Source organism: Trichogramma pretiosum, unplaced genomic scaffold, assembly GCF_000599845.2.
Source record: "Trichogramma pretiosum strain Unisexual culture from Peru unplaced genomic scaffold, Tpre_2.0 scaffold16, whole genome shotgun sequence".
In the NCBI taxonomy this organism is placed as follows: domain Eukaryota; kingdom Metazoa; phylum Arthropoda; class Insecta; order Hymenoptera; family Trichogrammatidae; genus Trichogramma; species Trichogramma pretiosum.
Genome location: NW_019641647.1, coordinates 552,191 through 574,415, shown reverse-complemented (window position 1 = coordinate 574,415; position 22,225 = coordinate 552,191). Strand labels below are relative to the sequence as shown.

General features: G+C 42.6%; 1 protein-coding gene across 1 annotated transcript in view; it reads left to right on the top strand.

Moving 5' to 3' along the window:
* Positions 1–22,225, top strand: part of LOC106658182 (dendritic arbor reduction protein 1-like) — a 71,938-nt gene that overhangs the window by 19,232 nt on the left and 30,481 nt on the right. Inside the window, exon 3 of the mRNA XM_023459884.1 lies at positions 11,276–11,293. Within this exon, the coding sequence (XP_023315652.1) occupies positions 11,276–11,293 (18 nt within the window). The remainder of the gene's footprint in view (positions 1–11,275; positions 11,294–22,225) is intronic.

The following is a 22,225-nucleotide window of genomic DNA, read 5'->3' as shown; positions in this document are numbered from 1 at the left end:
TCCACATGCTTTTTGCTACACGTATTAATTGGACGAATTAATAATGTTACCGGTTTTCCCCATTATTAACCGCGCATCAACGTGAAAAAAACAACTATCTTACACCCTTGCCAGATACAAAACACAAAAAGTCAAAGATCAGGACGATGCGAAGTCGAGTTGCGTAGAGCGTTTAATATAAGCCGAAACACGACCGAAAAAGGAGCCCTAGTGTAGCGGCAGGCGATGCACGCGATAATAGCCCCTAGCTATAAGCAGAGAGAGCGCATCGTTGCAGTACAGTAGTAGCAACAGCATTTGGTATCATCTATCTGAGTCTTTGCGCTCAACTCGGCTCGAGCCTATCCCGCTATGCACTCTATACTCTCGATCGGCGAAGGAGCTGGCAAAAGTACTCGTGGAAAAAAGGCATGCAAAAGGATAGCGAAAGAGAGAGAGAGAGAGAGAGAGAGAGAGAGAGAGAGAGAGAGAGAGAGAAGAGAAAAACAAAAAGGCGAGTAATAGCGCATATCGGGTAGCTCGCATGCGGTTGCATGTGCAGCGTCTAATTCTCTCTTTCTCTCTCTCTGGCGATCGTCGCGTATGTGTGTGTGTGTGTGTGTGTTTGTATCGCGCACGGGGAAGAGAGAGAGCAAAGCGAAGACGCCTTTCCACATCTTTAATGTATATAATATAAGAGAGTAAAGAGAGGTTGGTGCTGCTGCTGCTCCGTTGGTGCTGCTGCTCACACTCTTCTGGCTGCACGAGCCGATGTATACCTATATAGCACGTATAGGTGCATTACGGTGTAAGGAGGAGAGTATATAGCAAGTAGCAGAGCAGCGCCTCGCGCCGTACGGCTCAGCATTGCGCAAGGATGCAAAGGCGGATATAGGTCAAGAAACAAGATTGCTATCTCTTTCTCTCTCTTTCTCTCTTTCTCTTGCTCTTTGCGAGCTGCTGTGGCTGCTGCCAGCTCGAGTATAAAAGAGCGCCGAGTCTATATGCGCTTGTGCATATATCTATATATATCTGCACTGTATGTATGCGCGCACACACACACACATACAGAGGTATACGCGTGTTCGCCAAGAGATCTGCACACACGTACAGACTCACACAGGTATAGGAACACAGGCATAGGCAGCAGACACAGAGCGAGGGAGCCTTTCTTAGACTTTCTAACGTGACCGAGCGCCCTAAGCAGGCAGTCAGGCTGCAACGGCAGCTCGCTCTTCTAGGCGGCGGCCGCGCTCGAATCTATCGGTCTCGCTATTGCAGTCTCTATAAATACGTGCTAGACGTTGCATCGGAGTCTGGCAGTCGTAGCCGGAGCATCGACAAAGAGCTGCTCGACCGAGAGAACGCATTAAAGACAAAGAAGTGCGCGATGTGCGCCAGAAGAGACGTAATAAGCGCCGAGTCGAGCTGCCGTCTTCTCTCGACGTCGCTCGTCTCCTTTCTGCATCCATCTGCAATTGGCCTATTCATCCGTGAGTCGAATCCACGCGGCCTGCCGAGATTCACGCCCACGCGCGTCTACGCTCGAGCCTCCACTTATACCTGCATTAGCTTTTATATCCGAGCCATCGTTCGCGCGGCTGAGCGACTTTAACGACTTTACGGAGATTTTCAGTGTTGACGGGCCAGAGCAAACGGCTCCGTGTATATGCGATATACATAAAAGACATTATACAAACGATGATAAAGTGTCCGAGCGCAACTGCGACACGGACGCAGGCTCGAAATAGTCGCGATTACGGGATTAAGCGCCACGAGCGGCCTGCGACATTTTCTTAATCGGCTCGGAGCTTTTTCGCCAGTACGACTCCGAACGCAAATACACGCGTATACGCGCGGAAAAATACGATAATCATTAAGATTAACGCGTCGCACTCTGTGGTTCGCTCATAAGAGCTATGCTCTCGACTCGTATGCGTCTCTCCGTCTCTCTGCTTTTTTTCTCTCTCCCTTCCCGGCTCTCGTTCGAGCGCTCGAGTCTGTCATTAAATTGATAATTATAGGTATGTATTGGAACGATTTGGCTGGTGACAATTTGCGCGAGCCGCGCGTACACTTGAAAGTACGCCTATTATTACTGCGCGCGCATGGCTCGGACTCTCGTGCAGTATATATATATAGGTGCGCAGAAGAGAGAGAGAGAGAGAGAAGGAAACTGCATTTAACGTCCAACTGGTTCCTGCATGAAAATTTTATTCATAAATCACTGGCTATAAGTAGCATAGGTGTACGTACAATACGAGCGGAGCGCGTTATCGTCGATCATTGGAAAAAACAACACCTTATAGGTATATACGTACGCGCGTGTAATTAACGAGTATTGTTCGCTCACATATAGGTATATATGCATTAGCTGGGCAGCTGCTCGATAAGCAGTGCAGAAGCAGTCAAAACAGCAGCTGCCAAATCTGTACTTATAACACAGGCCAGTTCACGCTTTAACGCTGATCTATTTTGTCAAACTATCTTAAAGACACGACGATTTATTATACGTATACCAAGTACACACGTGGTCCGAGCAATTCGATCAACTGTTGCTGCTGCTGCTGTTACTTCGATGCCGGATCGAGATAAGTCGATATACGATATATGCGTATGTATGTTTTTGATGTATACATCCGATACGAGACGCAGCCACTGTACATGTACGATGAGAATCGACTCGAGATCTATGAGTAATTATTATCTGTCATATATATATATTACATATATACGTACGTAGCCGCGGAAAAAAGTTAAGCGATCGATCGAAATCTTGCGCAAACTTTGCACCGCTATGAGCCGTGTTATAAGACTCTTATACTTGTGCGGAACGTGATGTACTTCAAGATCCGACTGCGTCTTTCTGTCTGTTTTCGATTTTTTTTCGCACGCGGTATATCCAAAAGATTATTGGCCCGATTCGCGCTTGTTATATACCTTAATATAACTACATATATGCCATACGATAAGGCGACACAATGCCATAATCCAGGCGTAAACAACAAAAAAGTTCCAACGATCCATATAAGCTTTACAGAGTTCGACTCTCTATAAAAACTCAATGTCACACGAGTATATATCTTTTTTATCGAGCACATAGCGCGAGCGTACACAAGCACACATTACCATTGTTATTATAATATATAGGTATTATCTTAGATCGCAAAGAATTGGGTTGTATATATTAATGCAGTTTATTGGGCATTGCGGCAATTGTAAACACCGCAACAAAAGGTATAAATTTCACGAGTTCAAACAGAGAAGTTACGATAGTTTGCGCCCGATCGAATGCGTCAAAAAATCCGCGCCGGTCAACGATCGGTAATTACTGATTATAGGCAAAATAGGCAAAAACAGTGGCTCACAGCGAGCCGATCGCTGGTGTTGCAGCTCGGCGGTGCAAGAGCCGCGCAGAAGCCGATGAGCAGCTAATACGTATCGAGCAACGTATCGCACGTTCGATACAGAAGCAGTTAGCGAGCGTCTTTTGAGAAAGCTCCGGAGCTCCGGAGCTGCTGCTGGCTATATATAATATGTAATACGCTATATAATAGGCTCGACGGTAGCTGCGCGCGCGAATCGATAAGTCGAGTCGAGTCGGTCGAGTGGGCGTTGGCCTTCGCGTCGATCGGCTGCCTGTTTCTGTCTTTTTCTCTTTCTCGAGGCTTGCTGGCGCATTTTTTATACTTGACACTCGCTATACGTTATGTATAGCCTAATGGCTGCACGCACACGCGCAGCCGCATGCGAGCTGGTGCGTTATGCGGCGTTGCGCTCGCTCGAGCTAATAATAACGATAGATCAAGCTCGATTCGCCAATTTCTCGCAGCGAGATACAAGTCCTGCGTGCTATAATATACACGAGTTGTCCGCAGGATAATCCGCGCAGCGTGGCGAGACAGCCTCTCTCGATGCACTCCGGGCCGAGGGGGTCCCAAGGATCGCGCACGGCTTGCGCAATTGGGAAAGGTGTATATTGCCATTATGTATCGGCGCGCGAGCAAACTTTTACCTTTGAACGAGCTGTGCACATCGCAGTCGCGCGGCTCATGCTTGCGATACGGCTATATAGCTAGCCATGCAGCAGTACCGAGAGAGATTATTAAGACGTGAATTTACGGCCGAGTTGATAATGCTTGTGTGTTCAGCAGCTATATACTACGTATTCGCTTTTATGCTCAACGTGCTTGCAGAGAGTCGCAGCGAGTTTAGCAAGCGTCGCAAGCTTGTAATCGCTACTTTTCGAGTACTCGACTGCAGCTCGAGAGATGTGTGTACATAAATATGCGTTGTAACTCGCGTTGCAGAAATAATAGCGATGACCGAATACCGTGCAGGAAAACGGATGACGGCAGCGGCGGGTCCCTTCGAGTCGTTGCGACGATCAATCCACGATACATATGCACGCGGCCAACATAATCAGCGGAATAGGATTACGTACGCAGCTATCTCGATAGCGACTCGATGCAGTGCGTCTCTTTTCTTTTAACCTACATAATAAAGTTTGCCGCGCTTTTAATCAACGCGCCTGTATATGCAGCAGAAATTAAGCCGATCGCTATGTTTCATCGCGCGTATACACGAGCTTCGGATACATTAGTCCGCACTCGTAAAGTGTATATCTCGTGTACGCGTGTATGTGTGTGTGTGTGCGCGTTACGATACGAGGCTTAAAAAATGATCAAACACGCGTCGCGATCACGTAACGCGTTTCTCTCTCGATCTTTTGCTCGAGCGATCCGCTCGCATCGCTATTCGCCAATATAACGAAGATTTATACACACATGCTCGTACGATTTATCTAGCCTATACGTAGCGATCGAGCTGGCCTAGAGCACCGGCTACTTATCTATTTCTCATGCATATCTAGGCGTTGCGAACGTAAAAGAGAGAGAGAGAAAAAAGAAAGAGAGCCGAGAACGGCAACGAGGCCTGCCACCTGTTTTCACGCGCGGATTTAAGCTCCTTCCAGTCAGTCGCGAACTTGGCATATCCGACGAATTACACGATAGATTGACTTTGCTCGCGCAAAAAATGACGCTCGTCTTGCGTCTTCCACGCACTCGACTCGCCGTTGATCGTCGTGCGTGCGCACAGTGCGCGAGAAACGGCAAAAAAGACCTTCCAATATATCTGTATGCTTTTCTATTACAAACATATATTATATCTCTCGCGGCTTAAACTATGTTTCGCTGAGCTATATAGCTACTAGCAGTATAGGACTGTGGATTATTGGCACATCTCGCGAGCCGGCAACACATACGGACTCTGCGCACACATTTGTAGTTAGCCGAGCCGTACACCAGTGTGGGAAAGTTTTGTACTCGGCTGCCGCCGCCGCCGTCTTAGTCTCCGTACTTGTCTGTTGCGCCGTCCCCGGTGCACATACACGTATATACCATGCACTCGAGTTGCCGAGGCGATGATTCCTCCAAGACTCTCCGGAGAGTCCGATGAGTATTATTACGTTGGATGCCGCTCGGCCCCAAAGAGATCCGCTACCGCAGCCTCCTGTGTACGCATCCTATCCTACTTGTGAGTTTTGTTTCCAATGATCGCGGACTACTGGCTCTTTATGCGCGCAAATATATATATCGTAATAATATCTGGCCGCGTGCGATACGAAACGAAGGAACGGACCAACGGTAACTTGTTTCTGTCCAGTGGCTCGATATTGAGCCGCTGCTGAATGGCGATCGAATTGTATGTAGGCATGTGTCAAGGTTATAATGTGTGTCGCGTGAACTATGTAGCCGGTGTGACAAAGACAAGTCGCGGCCACGCTGCAGACTAGACTTCTCGCCAATAGCCTGCGAGAGCGCGGGAGGTATATGCCCATGCACAAACGAGTACGAGCGAAAGTTGCTCAACTCGGAGAGTCAAGAGTGCAGAGCGGCCCGTGTATATATTCATGCTACTGCTGATCCAGAGCCCAGAGCTTGGCCACTAATACCAGTGTACATGCAACAGACACGCCGAGTGCACCTCTGTATCGCTTTACTATATATGCGCGAGCGCGCGTAACTGCAACCAACGACTAGCTCTGCGTATATGCGTGCCTCCGTGTGTATGTGTCTACACCGACTAATTCCAAGGTCGACGTTTGAACATGTACCAAAGCGCAGCTGTACTATACCGTCCGAAAGCCAGAGCGATCATTTGATTGTCACTTTTTCCCAATCAATTAATCGATTTAGGGTCTAGTTTGAGAATTAATATCGTTTCTTCGAGGCACATGTTCACTTTTTATTTTATTTTTTTTTTGATATTAAAAGAACAAGAACTTTGTTTTCGAGAGTAAATGAACTTGCGGTTCTCATTAATGTGTCAAAGCTCCGACGAGAGATTGTAGTAAAAAGCTCAGTTCTGATATAAAATGCTTTTTCATAACGATGAGTTATACATCAATAATTTCGCTCGTTTGAACTATTTTACCTCAGATGCATGTACCTATCTAAAGAAATGTTTTTATTGCATCGCTCAAGCTATGTAATGTGCGTATATAGGTTATAGGTAAACTCGAGAGTAGGAGTACGCGCGTCATGTACATAATGCATATTACATTGCATCTGGCTGTAACGCGAGAGACATAATTCGCAAAACCTTTGGAGCTGAATCTGCGTGGTTTTTAAAATCTCGACATTTTTCTAATTCTATTGAAAGCTTTGGACGTTCGATATGCATCCTTCTTGCAAAGTTAAACGAACTCTTTAAGCGATTTTCAAGTTTTTTTTTACGAACAAAAAACTTACGACGTACGCACTCCGCGTCCAATCGAAAGCAAAAAAAGATTTACGTGTTTTTACGTAGATTTAAAGTATAATAAGCGCGTCGAAATGCAAACGTCAGTCGATCCATAAATCTCGCTCGCATGGCGTACGTGTCCGTAAAATCTGCATGCGCTCGCCGGCTATATATAGTATAGGCACATAGTCGCGATTCTCGCGCTACATAGTCGCGATTGCCTGCGCCGATGCAATTTAATTACGAGCGAGACATTATAACACGTAATTACAATAGCGACGACTTGTGGCTTAGTCGCGACTCAGCCGCGCGAACCGCGCTATTTAGACTGTGACGCATTTTCTATCGCCGAGCGCGCGCAAAGCGTATAGCACATATTATACATATATTATTACGGGGCTTAAAAAAAATCGACTATAAATGTATGCGCTCGCGAGCTCGTGTATGCATGCAACTTGCTTATATACACGTAGGTAGAATAATAAAAGACGTGAGTAATGAAGAGATTATAGTCCGGGTTGTATATGCGAGCGCAAGCGCGCGTCCGTAAGTAAATAAAATGCGCGTGTGTGCTATAGCCGCCTCTTGCACGCGGGACAAAACACGACGAGATATTGTAATACTTTTAACGTATGTGCACGACTTGGTAAGCGAGAAGAGAGCGACAGGACTGACTCACGATGCGCTGAAAATCACACGCGCATTCTTTCGTGCGATAGATTATTTCTTTTTGCCCGCAACTGCAAAGCAAACGTCTTAGTCGGCACTTTACTGTACCTATGACCGAGTGCATGTGCGTGCTGTTGTGTGCGTGTATCGTGCCGAGCGCTTCAAAGTATAGTATAACCTGCGCGCTTTGATGGATTATATAATTGAAACGTTACATAGCACGGAGATCGCTCGGATCTCCGAGCGACGAGCTTTTGCACTTGTGCGGTGACTACCGTATGGCAGGGAAAAAAACTCGAGCAGCAGCAAACGACGACGATGTTAATCGAGCTCGCTTATTTGCATGCAGCCGTACTCGTTCGCCTGATTCTTTCGTCTCGATCTATCTCTTTTGCGCTCGATATTTTTATACATCATAATCGTAGCTCTGAGTGATACTTGTGTTGCCGAGGCGATGCAATATTTCTCCTCGCTGGCTATCTCGATATCGTGTTTTTCTGTTTCCCATGATGCCGATTAAAATGTGCCAAGGAATCGATTTGTCAATTGGTGCATCGATTTTCGGCAACATTAAACTGACTCTCGAGTTACGAGAGAACACTTAACAACGAGGCACAATTTTTCACAGATCCACGCATCGAATGCGGAAGTATTTCACGAATTCGCCTCTCGATCGATTCCCAATCGTAAATATTATATACTATAAGAGAGCGCAATTAGTCTATATACTCATCGAGGAAAACTTTCTAAAAATCGTATAAGCGGCGTTACGCGCCACTTGACCAACAAAGTCTTTGCATTAAAAATTACAATGATAAAAAGACCAGTTAGTATTCACTGCTTGCATATTAACAAAAAAAAACTGGAGACTGGACTCGATCCGAATCAAACTCGGATGAACGCGCGCACGCGCAACCAACGTAGAGCGCGTAAGAAAAAAAGGACAAAAAAAATATGACCACGAGTTAAAATGCTGCACATATCTACGGCGCGGCGCTGGAGCCGCGCGCGAATAATCGTATTATCATATTGACTCAATAAACACGCGAAAGGTAAATAAATCTGACTCATGTGCATCGAGTGTTGAACGCATACGCCGACTGTGTATACGGGCATCTTAACTCGAGCTCGACGAACTTCTAGCGGTGAGCCCGAGTGTATGTTGTTGCATTGCTATTTTCACAACCGCATTTTTTGATATCGTTATACGCGCGTACACGGCTCGTAAATATAGTCGTCCTAGGCCACAATGACTTTTCGATTGGAAATTATTAATCGTCCATACGCGTGGTATGCGCGCAATATCGTTGCGTCGAGCAGCTTCGTTTGTTGTTCTTTCTTGCGTCGATTATACGTCTTGACGTATTCGCCATGAAGTAAATTGCAATATAAAGTATAACGTGGCGTTGCCTCTGCAAATCTTATCGTTGATAAGACACCCTCTCTCTCTTTCCCTCTCTTTCTATTACAATTCGTTGTGTATTTTTCCCGTGAGTTCTTGGATCACTGTCGAAAAAGACGCGCATTGCAACATGCCATCTCTCTTTCTCTCTCTTTCTTTATGAAGTTTCGGCGCTCGCTTTTTCCGAGCGTCTATACCCACGATTAGGATTTACGATAGGAAAGGCCGCTTAAAATGCAAAGCACTCTAAATACCGTGTGATTACTGCAGGCTCGGGCTCGCCAATCGGAACGATATTATTGATAAATACAGCAGCAGTAGCGTCAGCTCAGCGGCTCGATCGGTTTCTCAAATACGTAATTGGCGATTTCCAACGGCTAGCTTCGAGCAGGCGGTAAGCAGCGCGCCACGAGCTGTTTCTTAAATACATATTTACTTGCACGTTGGATTGTTAAACAATCAATCTTGACGCTTTTTTTCATGCAATTGCAGCAGCTATTCAGTAACAAATGGTAGTTTCACAGCTCTTACTCTCTCTCTCTCTTTTTCTCGCGGATGAACGATCGGCCGACAGCGTTGATAATTTATTACGATCGTTTATCGCTATTTGCGCGTGCACATGCCTGGACACACGCGCGCGGCCAGGAAAAAAAGGCTCATTCCATCCTATTAATGCATCGATTTTTTCCCGCGCGCGCCACGTTTAAAAACGTGTAATTGGCACGATTTGATTTTATGTTATAGTCGGCTGCAGCGAGCCTGGCTCTCGATCGCGAGTATAATAACGCAAGACATGATATGTATTTTTCATTCGAAATATAATTATCAAGTATTAGTCTGACAGCAGTAGCAGCAGCAGTAGCGGCTCTCTGTGTATACACACGTACGCTATATAGCTAGAGCTGCCAAGTTTTGCCTTGCATTCCCGATAGATCTGAAATCACGATAATACGTTTGATAAAACGATCCGAGCCATATGTGTATGTGCAGTAGGTCCGCGACTATTAAGTCTGTACGCTCGTTGCTGCGGAGCAAAAAGTATCTATATATAGCAGCCACTCGTGATTAGCCTCTCTATATCCAATAGAAAGAGTCCAATCGATTTTCTCGTTGAAAAAGTGTGTGCTTTTTGACCGGAGCTCGAACGAAATCGCGAGTTGGTGCTCGATGAATCGCAGTCATGAGATGTGCGACAAGCTGCAGCAGCTCGAGAACACGTTTGCAAGTGCAACACATACTGCACATTATACTTAAGAGAGCAACTTTTCAGCTTCAACGCTGCTTTATGCAGCTTAGTTCGAGTCTCTCTCTCTCTTTCTTGTGCGTCGCGCTTCGCTTGTTTAAACGTACAGGATATATATACACGCGCACACATTGACACAAACAGTCGAGAATATGCGTGTGTCGGTATATGCATACCGAGTCATACGCAAATGTATATAGCGTAAAAGTCCACGTGCTGCATGCGGATAATACACGAAGTGCAGTGCGCCGCATAGGCAGAGTGTTCGAGCCGTGACCAAAGTGGGAGAACAGAATGCGGAATAGCCTAGAATGTGAGCAGCAGCAGAGCTTATAGGCGAAAGACTATACGCGTACAAGTTATATCTTACACGCGTGTAACGCATGTATGTATGTGTGTGCATGTGTATATTACACTGGCAATTTTCGTTTCGAGCCTCCCTACAAGACTCAAACTTTGAAATTCTCTCTCTCTCTATCTTTCTCTCGTTCGTTTTTTATAATTCTTTTAACACGCCGCGTGTTGACTTTTTGCGCCAGCTCGACTGCAACGAAAGTGTAAAGAGATTGGAGAGAGGGAGAGAGAAGAGAGTCGTTGAGATTCTTTGGCTTTTTACAACGCTGAACTCGTGCGCCAACTGTTTAAGCTGTGTATGATAGAGTAGCCGCACGCACACGAGCTTTTTTCAGCTTCTTCAATGGCTTAGGAGGCGAGCGCGGAGATTTCAATGCGCGTCGGAGCGAGGCACAAGTGCCACGAGCGCGACGACGTTGTAATGAGCGCATACGCGCGCGCTCGCAGCCGAGAGATCGAGCCGAAATCGAGATTAAAAAGGAAGGAAACCATAAAGATCAAATGATTCTTTTGGTTTATACGCGTAGCGTGTTTATACGGCTGTCTCGAGGAGCTTACATCACGAAACTCAATATCCAGAAAGTTGGCTTTTTTTCGTGAACTTTTTTTTTATCGCTCGGGCCTTTTATTTTTAATTTTATTTAAGCGGCGTATATATTCAGCACGCTCTCAAAAACATTCATTCAATCGTGCACCATTAATTATCGCGTCCGCCACCGCCACCGCCATATGTATATGTTTATTTTACATAATCATTATGAGCTTACTTACAATCTCGAATATTTATCCACATGCACACGCATACGTGCACTCGATAAAAAAAAATATCCAAGTGTAAATTATCAGAAATTTTGATTTTTACTTTTTCTTCTCTGTTACAGCAATGCGTTGCAGTGCAGGTGAGTTTGCAGAAATTGGCGTATGGTGGCATTTACGTAAGTTCTCCCCTCTCTCGAGCGCACGAACCGCCACCGCCGCGCAGATAATGATTCGAAAACATCGCGATTCATACAGCCGCAACTATGTATATTCGCAAACTATAGTACGCGCTCGTACGTGTATTTGTGTTGCTCTCTGCACGTCAGCTATCTCGTACGATTCGGTTAAGATTTAAATAGACATTATCTGGCCTCTTGGAATAATAACTTAAAGTTATAATATAAACGTGTATTGTGAGGTCGTTCAAGCTCCATCGTGAAGCTCGTGTGAGTATATAATACGATATTGCGATAAACCAGCATATAGCAGTTTGCGAATGCTGCAGTTTAACGAATCGCTCAACATTGTGACTAGACAAGTTTTGACAGGGGCATACGTTTACATATTATCATGCGTGCGCCCTTTCGTCTGAGCACGGCGCACATTACCTGCTTAAATGTAAGCTCACATTCAAACATATTATATTCACAAGCTCGCGCGAACAAAATGTTGGGGATACTATTCACGCATTGCTACGTCTGCATTCAAAAGGAAGAAAGAAAGAGAGAGATATTAGCATAATTTACTGTCGCGCATGCTTTTGCAGACCAGTAAAAGCTGCATCATTAGATTCGCGTCTAACGCAAGAGATTTCACATTTTTTTCCAACTGCTCTTTTCAGATTGATCAAAGATGTCAAAGTAGATTTAATAATTTTAGATTCGAAAGCGACCTTCTTATCGTTATTTTATATATTGAGAAATAATTAATGATGTATAAAATTTAGGGCCGTACCGCGGATTTAATTAAATTTATTATTGATGTGACTCGAACCTACTCCTTTACACCGTTAGTTGAGAATTTATAGATTTGATACTTTACCACCTCGAATCATGCAGTAAATTATTCGCATTAAAATTAATCTATTTCTAGTTAGCAGAGAAAATTATTCAACTTTCTTTTTTTTTCTTTATTTTAATAAATTTGCCGGGAAACCGAGTTGCATAATTGAACTTTCGAGCCTTATAAGAATTGTTTGAAATCTCGAGAGAAGCCTCGTGTACGTGCAGCATATGCAAATCAACGTCAGGTAGTTAAGCTCCATTAAAAAGGGAAAGATAACTTATCGCGTCTGATGCTGTATAGCTTGGATCGCGATCGATCGATATATAAGCGCAAAACGAGTCCAAAAGTATTGAGAATATAATATGTGCCACTTGCTCCTGCGGGACGCTCGACTTACAATATAAATACTCTGGACGTCGTCACGTATATTTTCTTTTTCTCATTGAAATCTGGCTTTTTTCAAAAAGTCTCCATTCAACAGGTGGTCGATATGCGTCCATTCATCTACCTATTGAACCTCATTGTTTGTATAAACTATAACGCAGAGATAGCAGCAGCAAGAGAGCAGTAACTCGTCGCGCTAAAAAAATCCATCTCGTAACTGTATATCTCGGGCTTTGTCGCGCAGAGCTGCTGTTCGAGTATGTTTATTCAATACTCTTTTTTTTTCTTTGAGAAATGGACGTGAAACGCTTTCATTTTTACGAGTATTCTTTTTGTGTGTCCGTTGCTGCTTGTATATATATAGTAGTATATATATATAAGTACCAACGGAGCTGTATAGTGGGCATATCGTGTGAATGTTTATGCGCTGGAATGAAAAAACTAACAAGCAAAATATTCGCTATTGGACCTATTATACGGCCAAATGTTATTCTTAGTTATTGATCCCGATCGTGAAAGAATCGATATTATCTCGAGCTTTTAATCGCCAAGTGCGTCGCGAGTACGGCATGCGGCCACTTTATGAACAATTCCGACGTACTGTATAAGCGTTATAATATCTATAACTAATATGCATAATCTCCTGCGATAAATTTTCACGAGTACTCTCACGAGGTGTTTTCATACCTATGCCCGAGCCGAGGATTACCACGAAATGATCTCTCGTGGCAAAAAAATCTATCGCGTAGTCTATCGACACTCGAATATAGACAACCTACCACGACACTTATCGCGTGAACGGACATGTCGAAGAAGGAAAAGTCCTTGATACGTAGATGATGGTCAGTGGCGCTGATGATCGGACACATTTTAAAACCATAAACTTTGGAACAGTCATCCAAGCAAGACTGAAAAAAATCTACATTTTCAATTTCTGCATGTATCCATTCATACATGCTCGTCGCGTTCATTCACGATCCTCTTATACTCTCTGACTGTGCGAGTATACTGCTATACGTATTATATCTACATCGAGTACAAATATGCACGAGCGGCTCTGCGATGGCGAGATCGAAACTGAAAAAGGAGCAAAACGAGTTGGCAGAAACGGGTCTATATAAACGGCCGAGCTGGAAATGGACGAGGAGATGCATAAAGCTGAAAAAAGGCTGCAAAAGGAATGAGAATACCGAGCTGGAGTGCGCGCGAGCGAGCCTCACCGAGATGTGTTTGCCCATTCATAAGTTGAAGCGAAGGTGCATTCGCTGCATGTATGTATCTGTGCATATATACCTTTAAACTTATAAACGTTTTACGCTTGTGTATACGCGCACATACACACGTACCTGCACGATGCAAGATGCGACTCGACCGCTATTGCGTACGGACAACGCGCGCGGGCGTACGTATTCGGTTACAACCTCTCTCTCTCTCTCTCTCTCTCTCTCTCTCTCTCTATGTATATGGGCTATATGAGCAATTCTCTAAATGAAACGCATTTTTGGAGGTAGAATCGCGTCAAATTTTTTTTTCAACCTACGCGGATACGAACCCCCGGGAAATGTTTTTGGGGGTCCTAGGAACATGTAACCACGTAGGAACCATTGAAATTTCAATAGTGCTTACTTTTATAGCTACTTTTGTGATTTAGAGGACGAAAAATCATGTTTTCTCGTAAATGCGGTTAGTTACTCAATTTCTAAGTCACTGAAAAAGTATGAAAACTCATTTAAAAATAATAACTGGCCTCTGTGTTCGATAGAAAATTTTCTCAGCTTTCCAATGGTGCTATCAGATTTTCCGACAAGTCGCACATTCACCGAGAAAATCGCCATCAAACGGGCCAAGCTAAATATCTCAAAAAACTCAGTACGGTAAAAGTGATCTTAGATGTCTATTTTTGATTTTTCCTGTTGAAAATGAGATTTTTCGGAAAATCTGACAGCACCATGAGAAAGCTGAGGATATTCCCTATCGAAATCATATCTTCATTTATTTTTTCAGTGGAATTTCGAGCTAGTTTTGATTGTAGCGAGCCAAAAACCTCGTGACCGCGCTGAATCAGCTCGGAAACAGAAAACAGCGAACAATGTAAAAGAAATTCCCATGTATAACATTGTGATTCGACTCAAAAAATAAATGAAGATATGCTTTCGATAGAAAATTTCCTCAGCTTTCTTATGGTGTAGTCAGATTTTCCGATAAATTTCATTTTCACGAAGAAAAATCGAAAATAAACCTCAAAAATCACTTTTTCCGTACCGAGTTTTTCGAGATATTTAGCTTGGCATGTTTGATGGCGATTTTCTCGGTGAATGAGCAACTTATCGGAAAATCTGATAGCACCATTGGAAAGCTGAGAAAATTTCCTATCGAACACAGTAGCTAGTTATTTTTTTTAGATGAGTTTTGATACTTTTTCAGCGACTTGGAAATTGAGTAATTACCCGTATTTACGATAAAACATGATTTTTCGTCCTCTAAATCACAGAAGTAGCTATAAAAGTAAGCACTATTAAAATTTCAATGGTTCCTACGTGGTTACATGTTCCTAGGACCCCCAAAAACATTTCCTGGGGGTTCGTATCTGCGTAGGTTGAAAAAAAAATTTGCCACGATTCTACCTCCAAAAATGCGTTTCATTTAGAGAATTGCTCATATCACGTCAACTGTCCCCCCTCTTTTTTATTTGATTTTTCATATTTTATTCTGCTTCCCAAGGGTGAATATGAAAAAATTATTGAAACATGATTATTTATGTAAAATTTGATGAGGGATTCAAATTTGATGTCAAAAATCATATTCATAACCTCAAAATTCCTAAATTACCGAAAATCAATCTGATGGCCAAAAATCAACATGTTTGAATTCACTTATTAGGCCAATATTGTAATATGTTCATCGATAAATCAAAATACAACTTCTGATAAATTTTGGTCATCGGCAGACAAACAGACTTCATTATTGAGCATCATATGAGTCAAGAATCAAGGACAATTAGAGAAAAACCATGTTTTATTGCCATTGCAATTTTGGTCATTGGATGCTTGCAATGCAAATTGATAATTATTAAAATTCTAGAAACTTGGAAAAAAACCTTAAAATTAGACATTTTGATTAAGTTATTAAAATTTTATTTAGAGCTATAAAATTGTCGAAATCATCCGAAACTTTTCTATTATTCTACTCTGAGATTCGAAACATGAAACACTTGAAGAAAAATGCCTTAAGATTCAACAAATAACATTTAAATGTAAATTCCTTATTGCGCAAACTTCATAACTTTTTTCAATTTCCATATTCCTATTGTAGTCGAAAAAAATCTGAAAAAATGTTCAATTTATAACACTTCAATTTTTTAACTTTTTCCGTAAAGTTGATGGTTAACAAATAAAAAATTATTCATGGATTTTTGAATTTGAGCTAACTTTCCTTAAAAATTATCATGTGAATATTACTTTTCAATATTCCGTTAAAGTTAAACATGGATTGAATCGTAATATTTACGGCAAACCACGATTTTTCGTGTTTGAAGGCGTAAATAGCTCTAGAAAAAATATCTATTAAAATCTTTATTTTTCAATTAATATTTATTAATACATATTACATGCGTCCAATGATTAAAATTACAATCGTGATTTTAGCCTCGAGTTTGCAAATGTCTTGTAAAATTGCTCATATATACTCACTCTCGCGAATGAAAGTCACTTGAACTGTTTCAACTCGTCGAAGCAACGCAACGGATAAATTTAAAATGCAATAATCTTTAACGATGTAAACTTTATATATTCGAGCTTTTTTTCCATTTCAAAAATCGGCAATACCATTTATAAAACGATGTCTTTATTGTAAGAATATACACGTGCTTGTGATGTATTGCTCAGATGCGATTACTTTTTTGAAATTAGAAGCTGACAATTTGTTGATTTCAAAGAAAATTCTTACATACGCATTGACGGATTGTTTATTGAAAAAAAAAAAAAAATTCAACTCTGAAAAACTCAATAAACGAAAATTTTGAAACAATTAAAAAAAAACGAACAAATTATATTTACTCATAAAATATTCTGTAAATCGTTACGTTTTTGGCCTGAAATTAAAGTCTTAAATATAACTCTCCTTTTACAACTACTTCAGAAACCCAGAAGTCACTTAGTGTAGCGAGGTTTATGACATAATATAATATTTTTCAACGGTAATCGTAAAATAAGTTTTGGTGTTGGGCTTCATCCTCGCCACAATTGACAATCGATTCAATTTAAAATTCCATTTTCGATATAATACCGCTAACTCACATACATGCAGACATGAGTAAAGAATTCAATCTAGTTTATAAATAAATAAACTAAATCATTCTTAGAAAACCAAGTTCAAAAACTGCAGGAGCAAAAGCTGCAGTATGATCGAAAGTTATCGATGATTTCAAGTACTTGTATTTTTTGGCCTTTATAAAAAGATTACTCCCATGGACGTTGCTTCAGGTAAGTAATTCCGTGCAGCAGAAGAAGCACCAGTAGACGTCGTGGCTTTGAAATATCATCGAGTCGCTGCTCTATCGTACTATATAGTTACATATTGACTCGCAGACTCTTTGCCGGGGCCGTTTGCAGGCCAAGCGCGTTCCGAAGCTGCAGCTACACATACACATCGATCATCCCGATACCTGTCGAGCGAGTGGCTTTTTTTTACACTGCCAGCTAATTCAATTTCTTGCACGGTTTTTTCACGCGCTCGCGTGCGCCGATCGTACGCAGGCTCCTGTGCTACCGCAGCCTGTGCACAAGCTATACATGCGACTCAAGCACGTGCATCTGTATCTGATCCTCGGAAAAATTGCCTTCGTTCCTTCGCAACATGGAGAGAGATTGATTATGTATAAATAGATCGGATGCGAGCACGTGTCGTGTATGGGCAAGCGATGAAATAGATTTTGTTGTGTGTGGATGCCGTTTGAGCTGTAAAGCAACGTAACATACGCACGCACGCGACACTCGAGGTGCATCGATACCGATCGGCGCGCGTGAATTCTTGATTTTTTCGTTGCGCCTACTTCACTCTGAATCGTCGTTGAAATTTCTACCGGATCTACCAAGAATTGCCTGCTGTGAATCTAGTACTTTATACATGCGCCTTTACATGTAAATATCCGCAAATGTGAAAAACCGTTTCGAATCATGCAGTTTCTATATCAGTATGTATGCGCAATCTCAGGCTAAATAGTGTCTTTCAAATGTACATTCGGAAAACTTTGATGATGCGCGTGCGTTAGTGTGAAAAGTCTCTTGTGCTAATATCGTCGATCGTCAAGAAAGCAAATACTTTTCACTCTCTTTTTGAGAGTCGCAGTTTTTTGCCCGATATGCATACACAAGAGCAGCAGATTTTAAGGGGTTTGCGAGCGGTCGCACTTTCAAATCTTTCACTTTTTTGAGGAAAATATATATTTCAGCGCGAAAAGATCGGCAGGCCACGATAGCGCCCCAACTCGCACATTATACGGAGTGCGGTGCAGCGTATATAACAGCGCTCGCAGCTATTGTATACATATTTGCTCGTCGCAATTCTCTGATATTATAAATATGAAACGATCCATCCTTATTATGCACTTGGCGCTTTGGTGATTTAGCATAATGCAAAAATATGCGATTTTCGCGCCAATGGCTTTGAAGCGCGTAGCGCCAAATTTCTTCCTGCTTTAGCATATATTCGCTCGGCGCGATGGAGATGATCGCAGCCATAGAGCGCGAATATTACGTATACGCGAACGAGCCGAGGCGAGCGCGCGAATGCGGGCCAAACGCGAATTATAATAATACGTAAGCTCGATGCGGTGCATGACTTTCAGCTCTCGATTCGCTCGAGATTATTGCGAAAATCTGCAGCAAATAGGACATGTGCGCTCTGTGTACATGACGCTACGTATTATATGCTATACGCTCGCTCGGTGAATCGCTCTTATTATATATTATGCGCATAGGTAGCTACTAATTTTAAAGACGAATAATGTATAATACATATGTATTCTGCATTGCATATATATGTATAGAGAGAGACTCTCGTTGAGCGGGCGCTTGCGCGAGCTTCGGATAGCGCTGTTTTAACCGTGAGAAAGTCCATTCACTCGACACATACACACAGGATATGCTACGTATTGCAGTACGTGTGTATGTATTCCAACGGCGCAGCAGCCTATGTGTGCACTTTTCGATTGGTCGGGGCTCCTGCACACAGAGCCCAGCAGCATCGGCAGCAGTCGAGAGATCAGAAAGAGAGAAGAGCACCTCCGCCTACCCGTGGCGTGAAAGTGATAGGTTTGCTGTATCTCCAACGCTGCACAGCCGCTTATAACACTGCACTCGCATTCGTACACATGAGGTCGCGCGCGGGCAATTATATAAATGTGCCCGTTGCCGTTTTTATACAAAGCTACCAATTCGAAAATTGGATAAATTTTCATATTTGTATTGTGGGGTCCTGTGGGGTGATGCATAGCAGAGCATGTTCTGTACCAGAGACGTAAGGTCATTGTTTTCATTCATGATACGTATATAATGCAGTCGAGCTTTTACGATGTTAAAAGGCTCGAGGCGCTATTGGCGCACGGATAACATTTCTTTGTTATTATTGCGCGCATCTGCGGCACGACCCGCGACGACGACCGCGGCTGCGGCTGCACGCGTTACATTGTGGGTCGATCGTGAGATGCGCCGGGGCCGCCGCCGCCGTCGCCGTTCGTTTCGATCGGGAGTCGGGACGCAGGGCCACGCGATACGTACCAGCGATGCAGCAGCCTATACCGATCGACGACCTCGAACTTTCGATTTCGTATGACTCCGACCCGTAATACCTATACACGCGTCCAAGTACTTATTATACTCTTACTTTTCATTACACAGTTTGTGCCTGTATCTACGTGTGTGTATCGCTAATAGTACGTATATACCGAGCGGCCACGGAATGCATGTATACACGTACTCTCTCTCTCACACACACACAATATCATTTTAGCACTTTGTTTAAAGTAATTACAGTTAAGTGCGGCGCATTCAGGCACCGATTCAGCCGCGTACGTACCGATCGTCGCCTACATTTTCTTAATCGAAAATAATCGAGCCTATCGGCTTGCGTAAAACCCAAATTGAATACTTGGGCGCTGCGGGTTAATTTTTTATGAAACGCTCGGCATCCTCGGCTGATTTTACTTCATTGCCTGAGCGCGTGGAAATAATATTATACCGCGCTTAAGGTGTACCGAATGCATATCGAGATTTTGATGCGCGTCGAACGCAGCAATTGTATATTGCGAGCTGCATAAGGAGCGAACGATTCATTTGCGAAATCTTTTTGTCTTGGCTACGAGCGCGAGAGGCAATTGTGTGCCGACCGTAGTTATATAGTGCACAAGAGCCTGCCTCTATTGGGCTACGGTGGGCTCTCTTAAGACTTAGAAAAAGAGCGTAATCGATACGAAATCGATATGGTCGTTGGAGAGGACGATGCATGAGCCAACGATCCTACGAAATGGTCCTTGTTGCGGAAATGAATCGATGAAAGCGGACGATATAATAATTGTGATTCTGCAGTTGTTGCAATGAAGCAAGTGAATGAGTCATTCCTTACACAAATGTAATACATGAACGCGATACGAGCAGCTCGAGATAAATCTGACAGATTCGTTCGTGGCATCCGTTCGACGAATATTACATTTTCGGGGCTCGAGCTCGAGCTGCTTCCACGGCTACTTTGGGCTAATCGGTTACACGCAGGCTATCTTGGCTCGTGACCAGAGCTGGGCTCAGTTACAAAGGCCAGCTCTCCGAACAACACCTTGCCCATCATCGTTATACGATTGCGGAGCTGCTCGCCTCTCGCTCGCGACAAGCACGCGCATAATCGACAGCCATTTAAAAGGGCCTGATGCGGCCATAAAAAACCCACGCATCATTCGGAGAAAATAATTTTTTTCTTCCCTTTTTTACTCTCTTCCTGCAAAGCCATTCGTCATCATTAAAAAATCGGAGCTCGGGGGGTCCGATACACATGTGGCTGCTGCCGCAAGGAGGCGTATCGTAAGCTTAATAATAGGATTTTCCTCCAAGATAAGAGAGTCTAATTTAAAGCAGATAGATTTTTGCTCGCGTGTGTGCAGCTACATAAGCGTATGCCGGCGCACAAGATGACTAGACGGAACAGTCGACGTCAGCTCCAAGTGTATTAAATAAACCTATATATCTGATTGCGATTTGTCAGTTGTGCGAGCGACGAGCGTCAGCTCTACTCTATACATGTGTACACGTGCTGCAACACAAGTCTGCTCACGATCTCGTAATATTTTACGCGATCGACGCGTCTGATCGTTTCGTAAATCGACTGCTGCGTGCGTGTATATAATATATACGCATTTCATTCAGCTTGGCATCGATCTATTTTTTACCCTCTCTCTTTTCTCGCTTCCGTACCAGTTTAAACTGAACTTTGATTTTATCTCTCTCATCGTCTCGAAGATTATACTTTGACTGCTCCTTATATGAGCTGATTTTTTTTTTAATGAATTTTTTACACGATTGACAGCCATACACAATAATACCTACACGTGCTTTAAGATTTTAATGAGGTAATTAGACACAAATTTCATGTCATCGAAAATCAAATAAAATAACTAGCGGCCATTTCGTGTGGTCACTCTATTCCAATGATTGACATACTCACAGATAGTTCGGTATAACAAGGCAATTAAGATCTTTTTTTTTTGCCCGACAAAGAAACCCATCGTTTCTTAGCTTTTCGAGTGTCAATACGAAACTGCAAAAATCAAAAATATCAATTTACATTCTCTATAATTTAAGTGAGCTATTTTGAAAATGGCGCTTGTAATGCTCTTCCGATGTCTATTATGCTGGTTCTTTTACACTGGTACACTTATGAAACTTTTACACAGGTATAACTTATGAAAAATGTGCAAGTTTGTAACTGAGTCTATATAAAAAAAAATCAATCCTTTCAAAAAATAAACTTCGATGTAAAAAAGTATGAAATAATAAGTACCAGAGACCGAACAAATCTCCTCGGCAGGATGCTAATACTTTTCGTTGACAATGTAATATTCGGTAACCCCGAAAAAATGAGAGATTTACCATTGTGTTTTTGGGCTTCAACTTCCATGAATCGCCGATGCTTATCTCGTACTCGGACAGGCCCTTTTTTCATTCTCTCTCTCTCCGTCTTTCTCTCAATCGTTCTCGATCAATCTGCTATCGTTTTAATATTATTATAAATGTCATACAACGACTCGCACGAAATAATTTTCATATGTTAGATATAATATCGTATATGCAAACATCATAATTTGATTGAAATCTTCTACTTGTCAAATATATTTTTGATGATTATTCTAGACTGATTAACGGATAATCGTAACAAAAAGTTCAGGTTTGGCTATAGATCAAATAAACACGTTCAGGCGCGTGTTGAAAATAAAAGAATCAACTTAGTCAATTGGTATACATGAGTTGATACGTGCACAAATGAGTATATAGCTTTGTGAAAGTGCGTAAATAAAATTGCTAATTAAATACTTTCGGCTAAATCGTAAACGAGCTCGTAAAAGAGACGCGAGTTACGTGCACACGTAAGAGGCAGAAATTTTTCACCATTTCAATCGTTCTCCCCCGTTGAATAAGCGG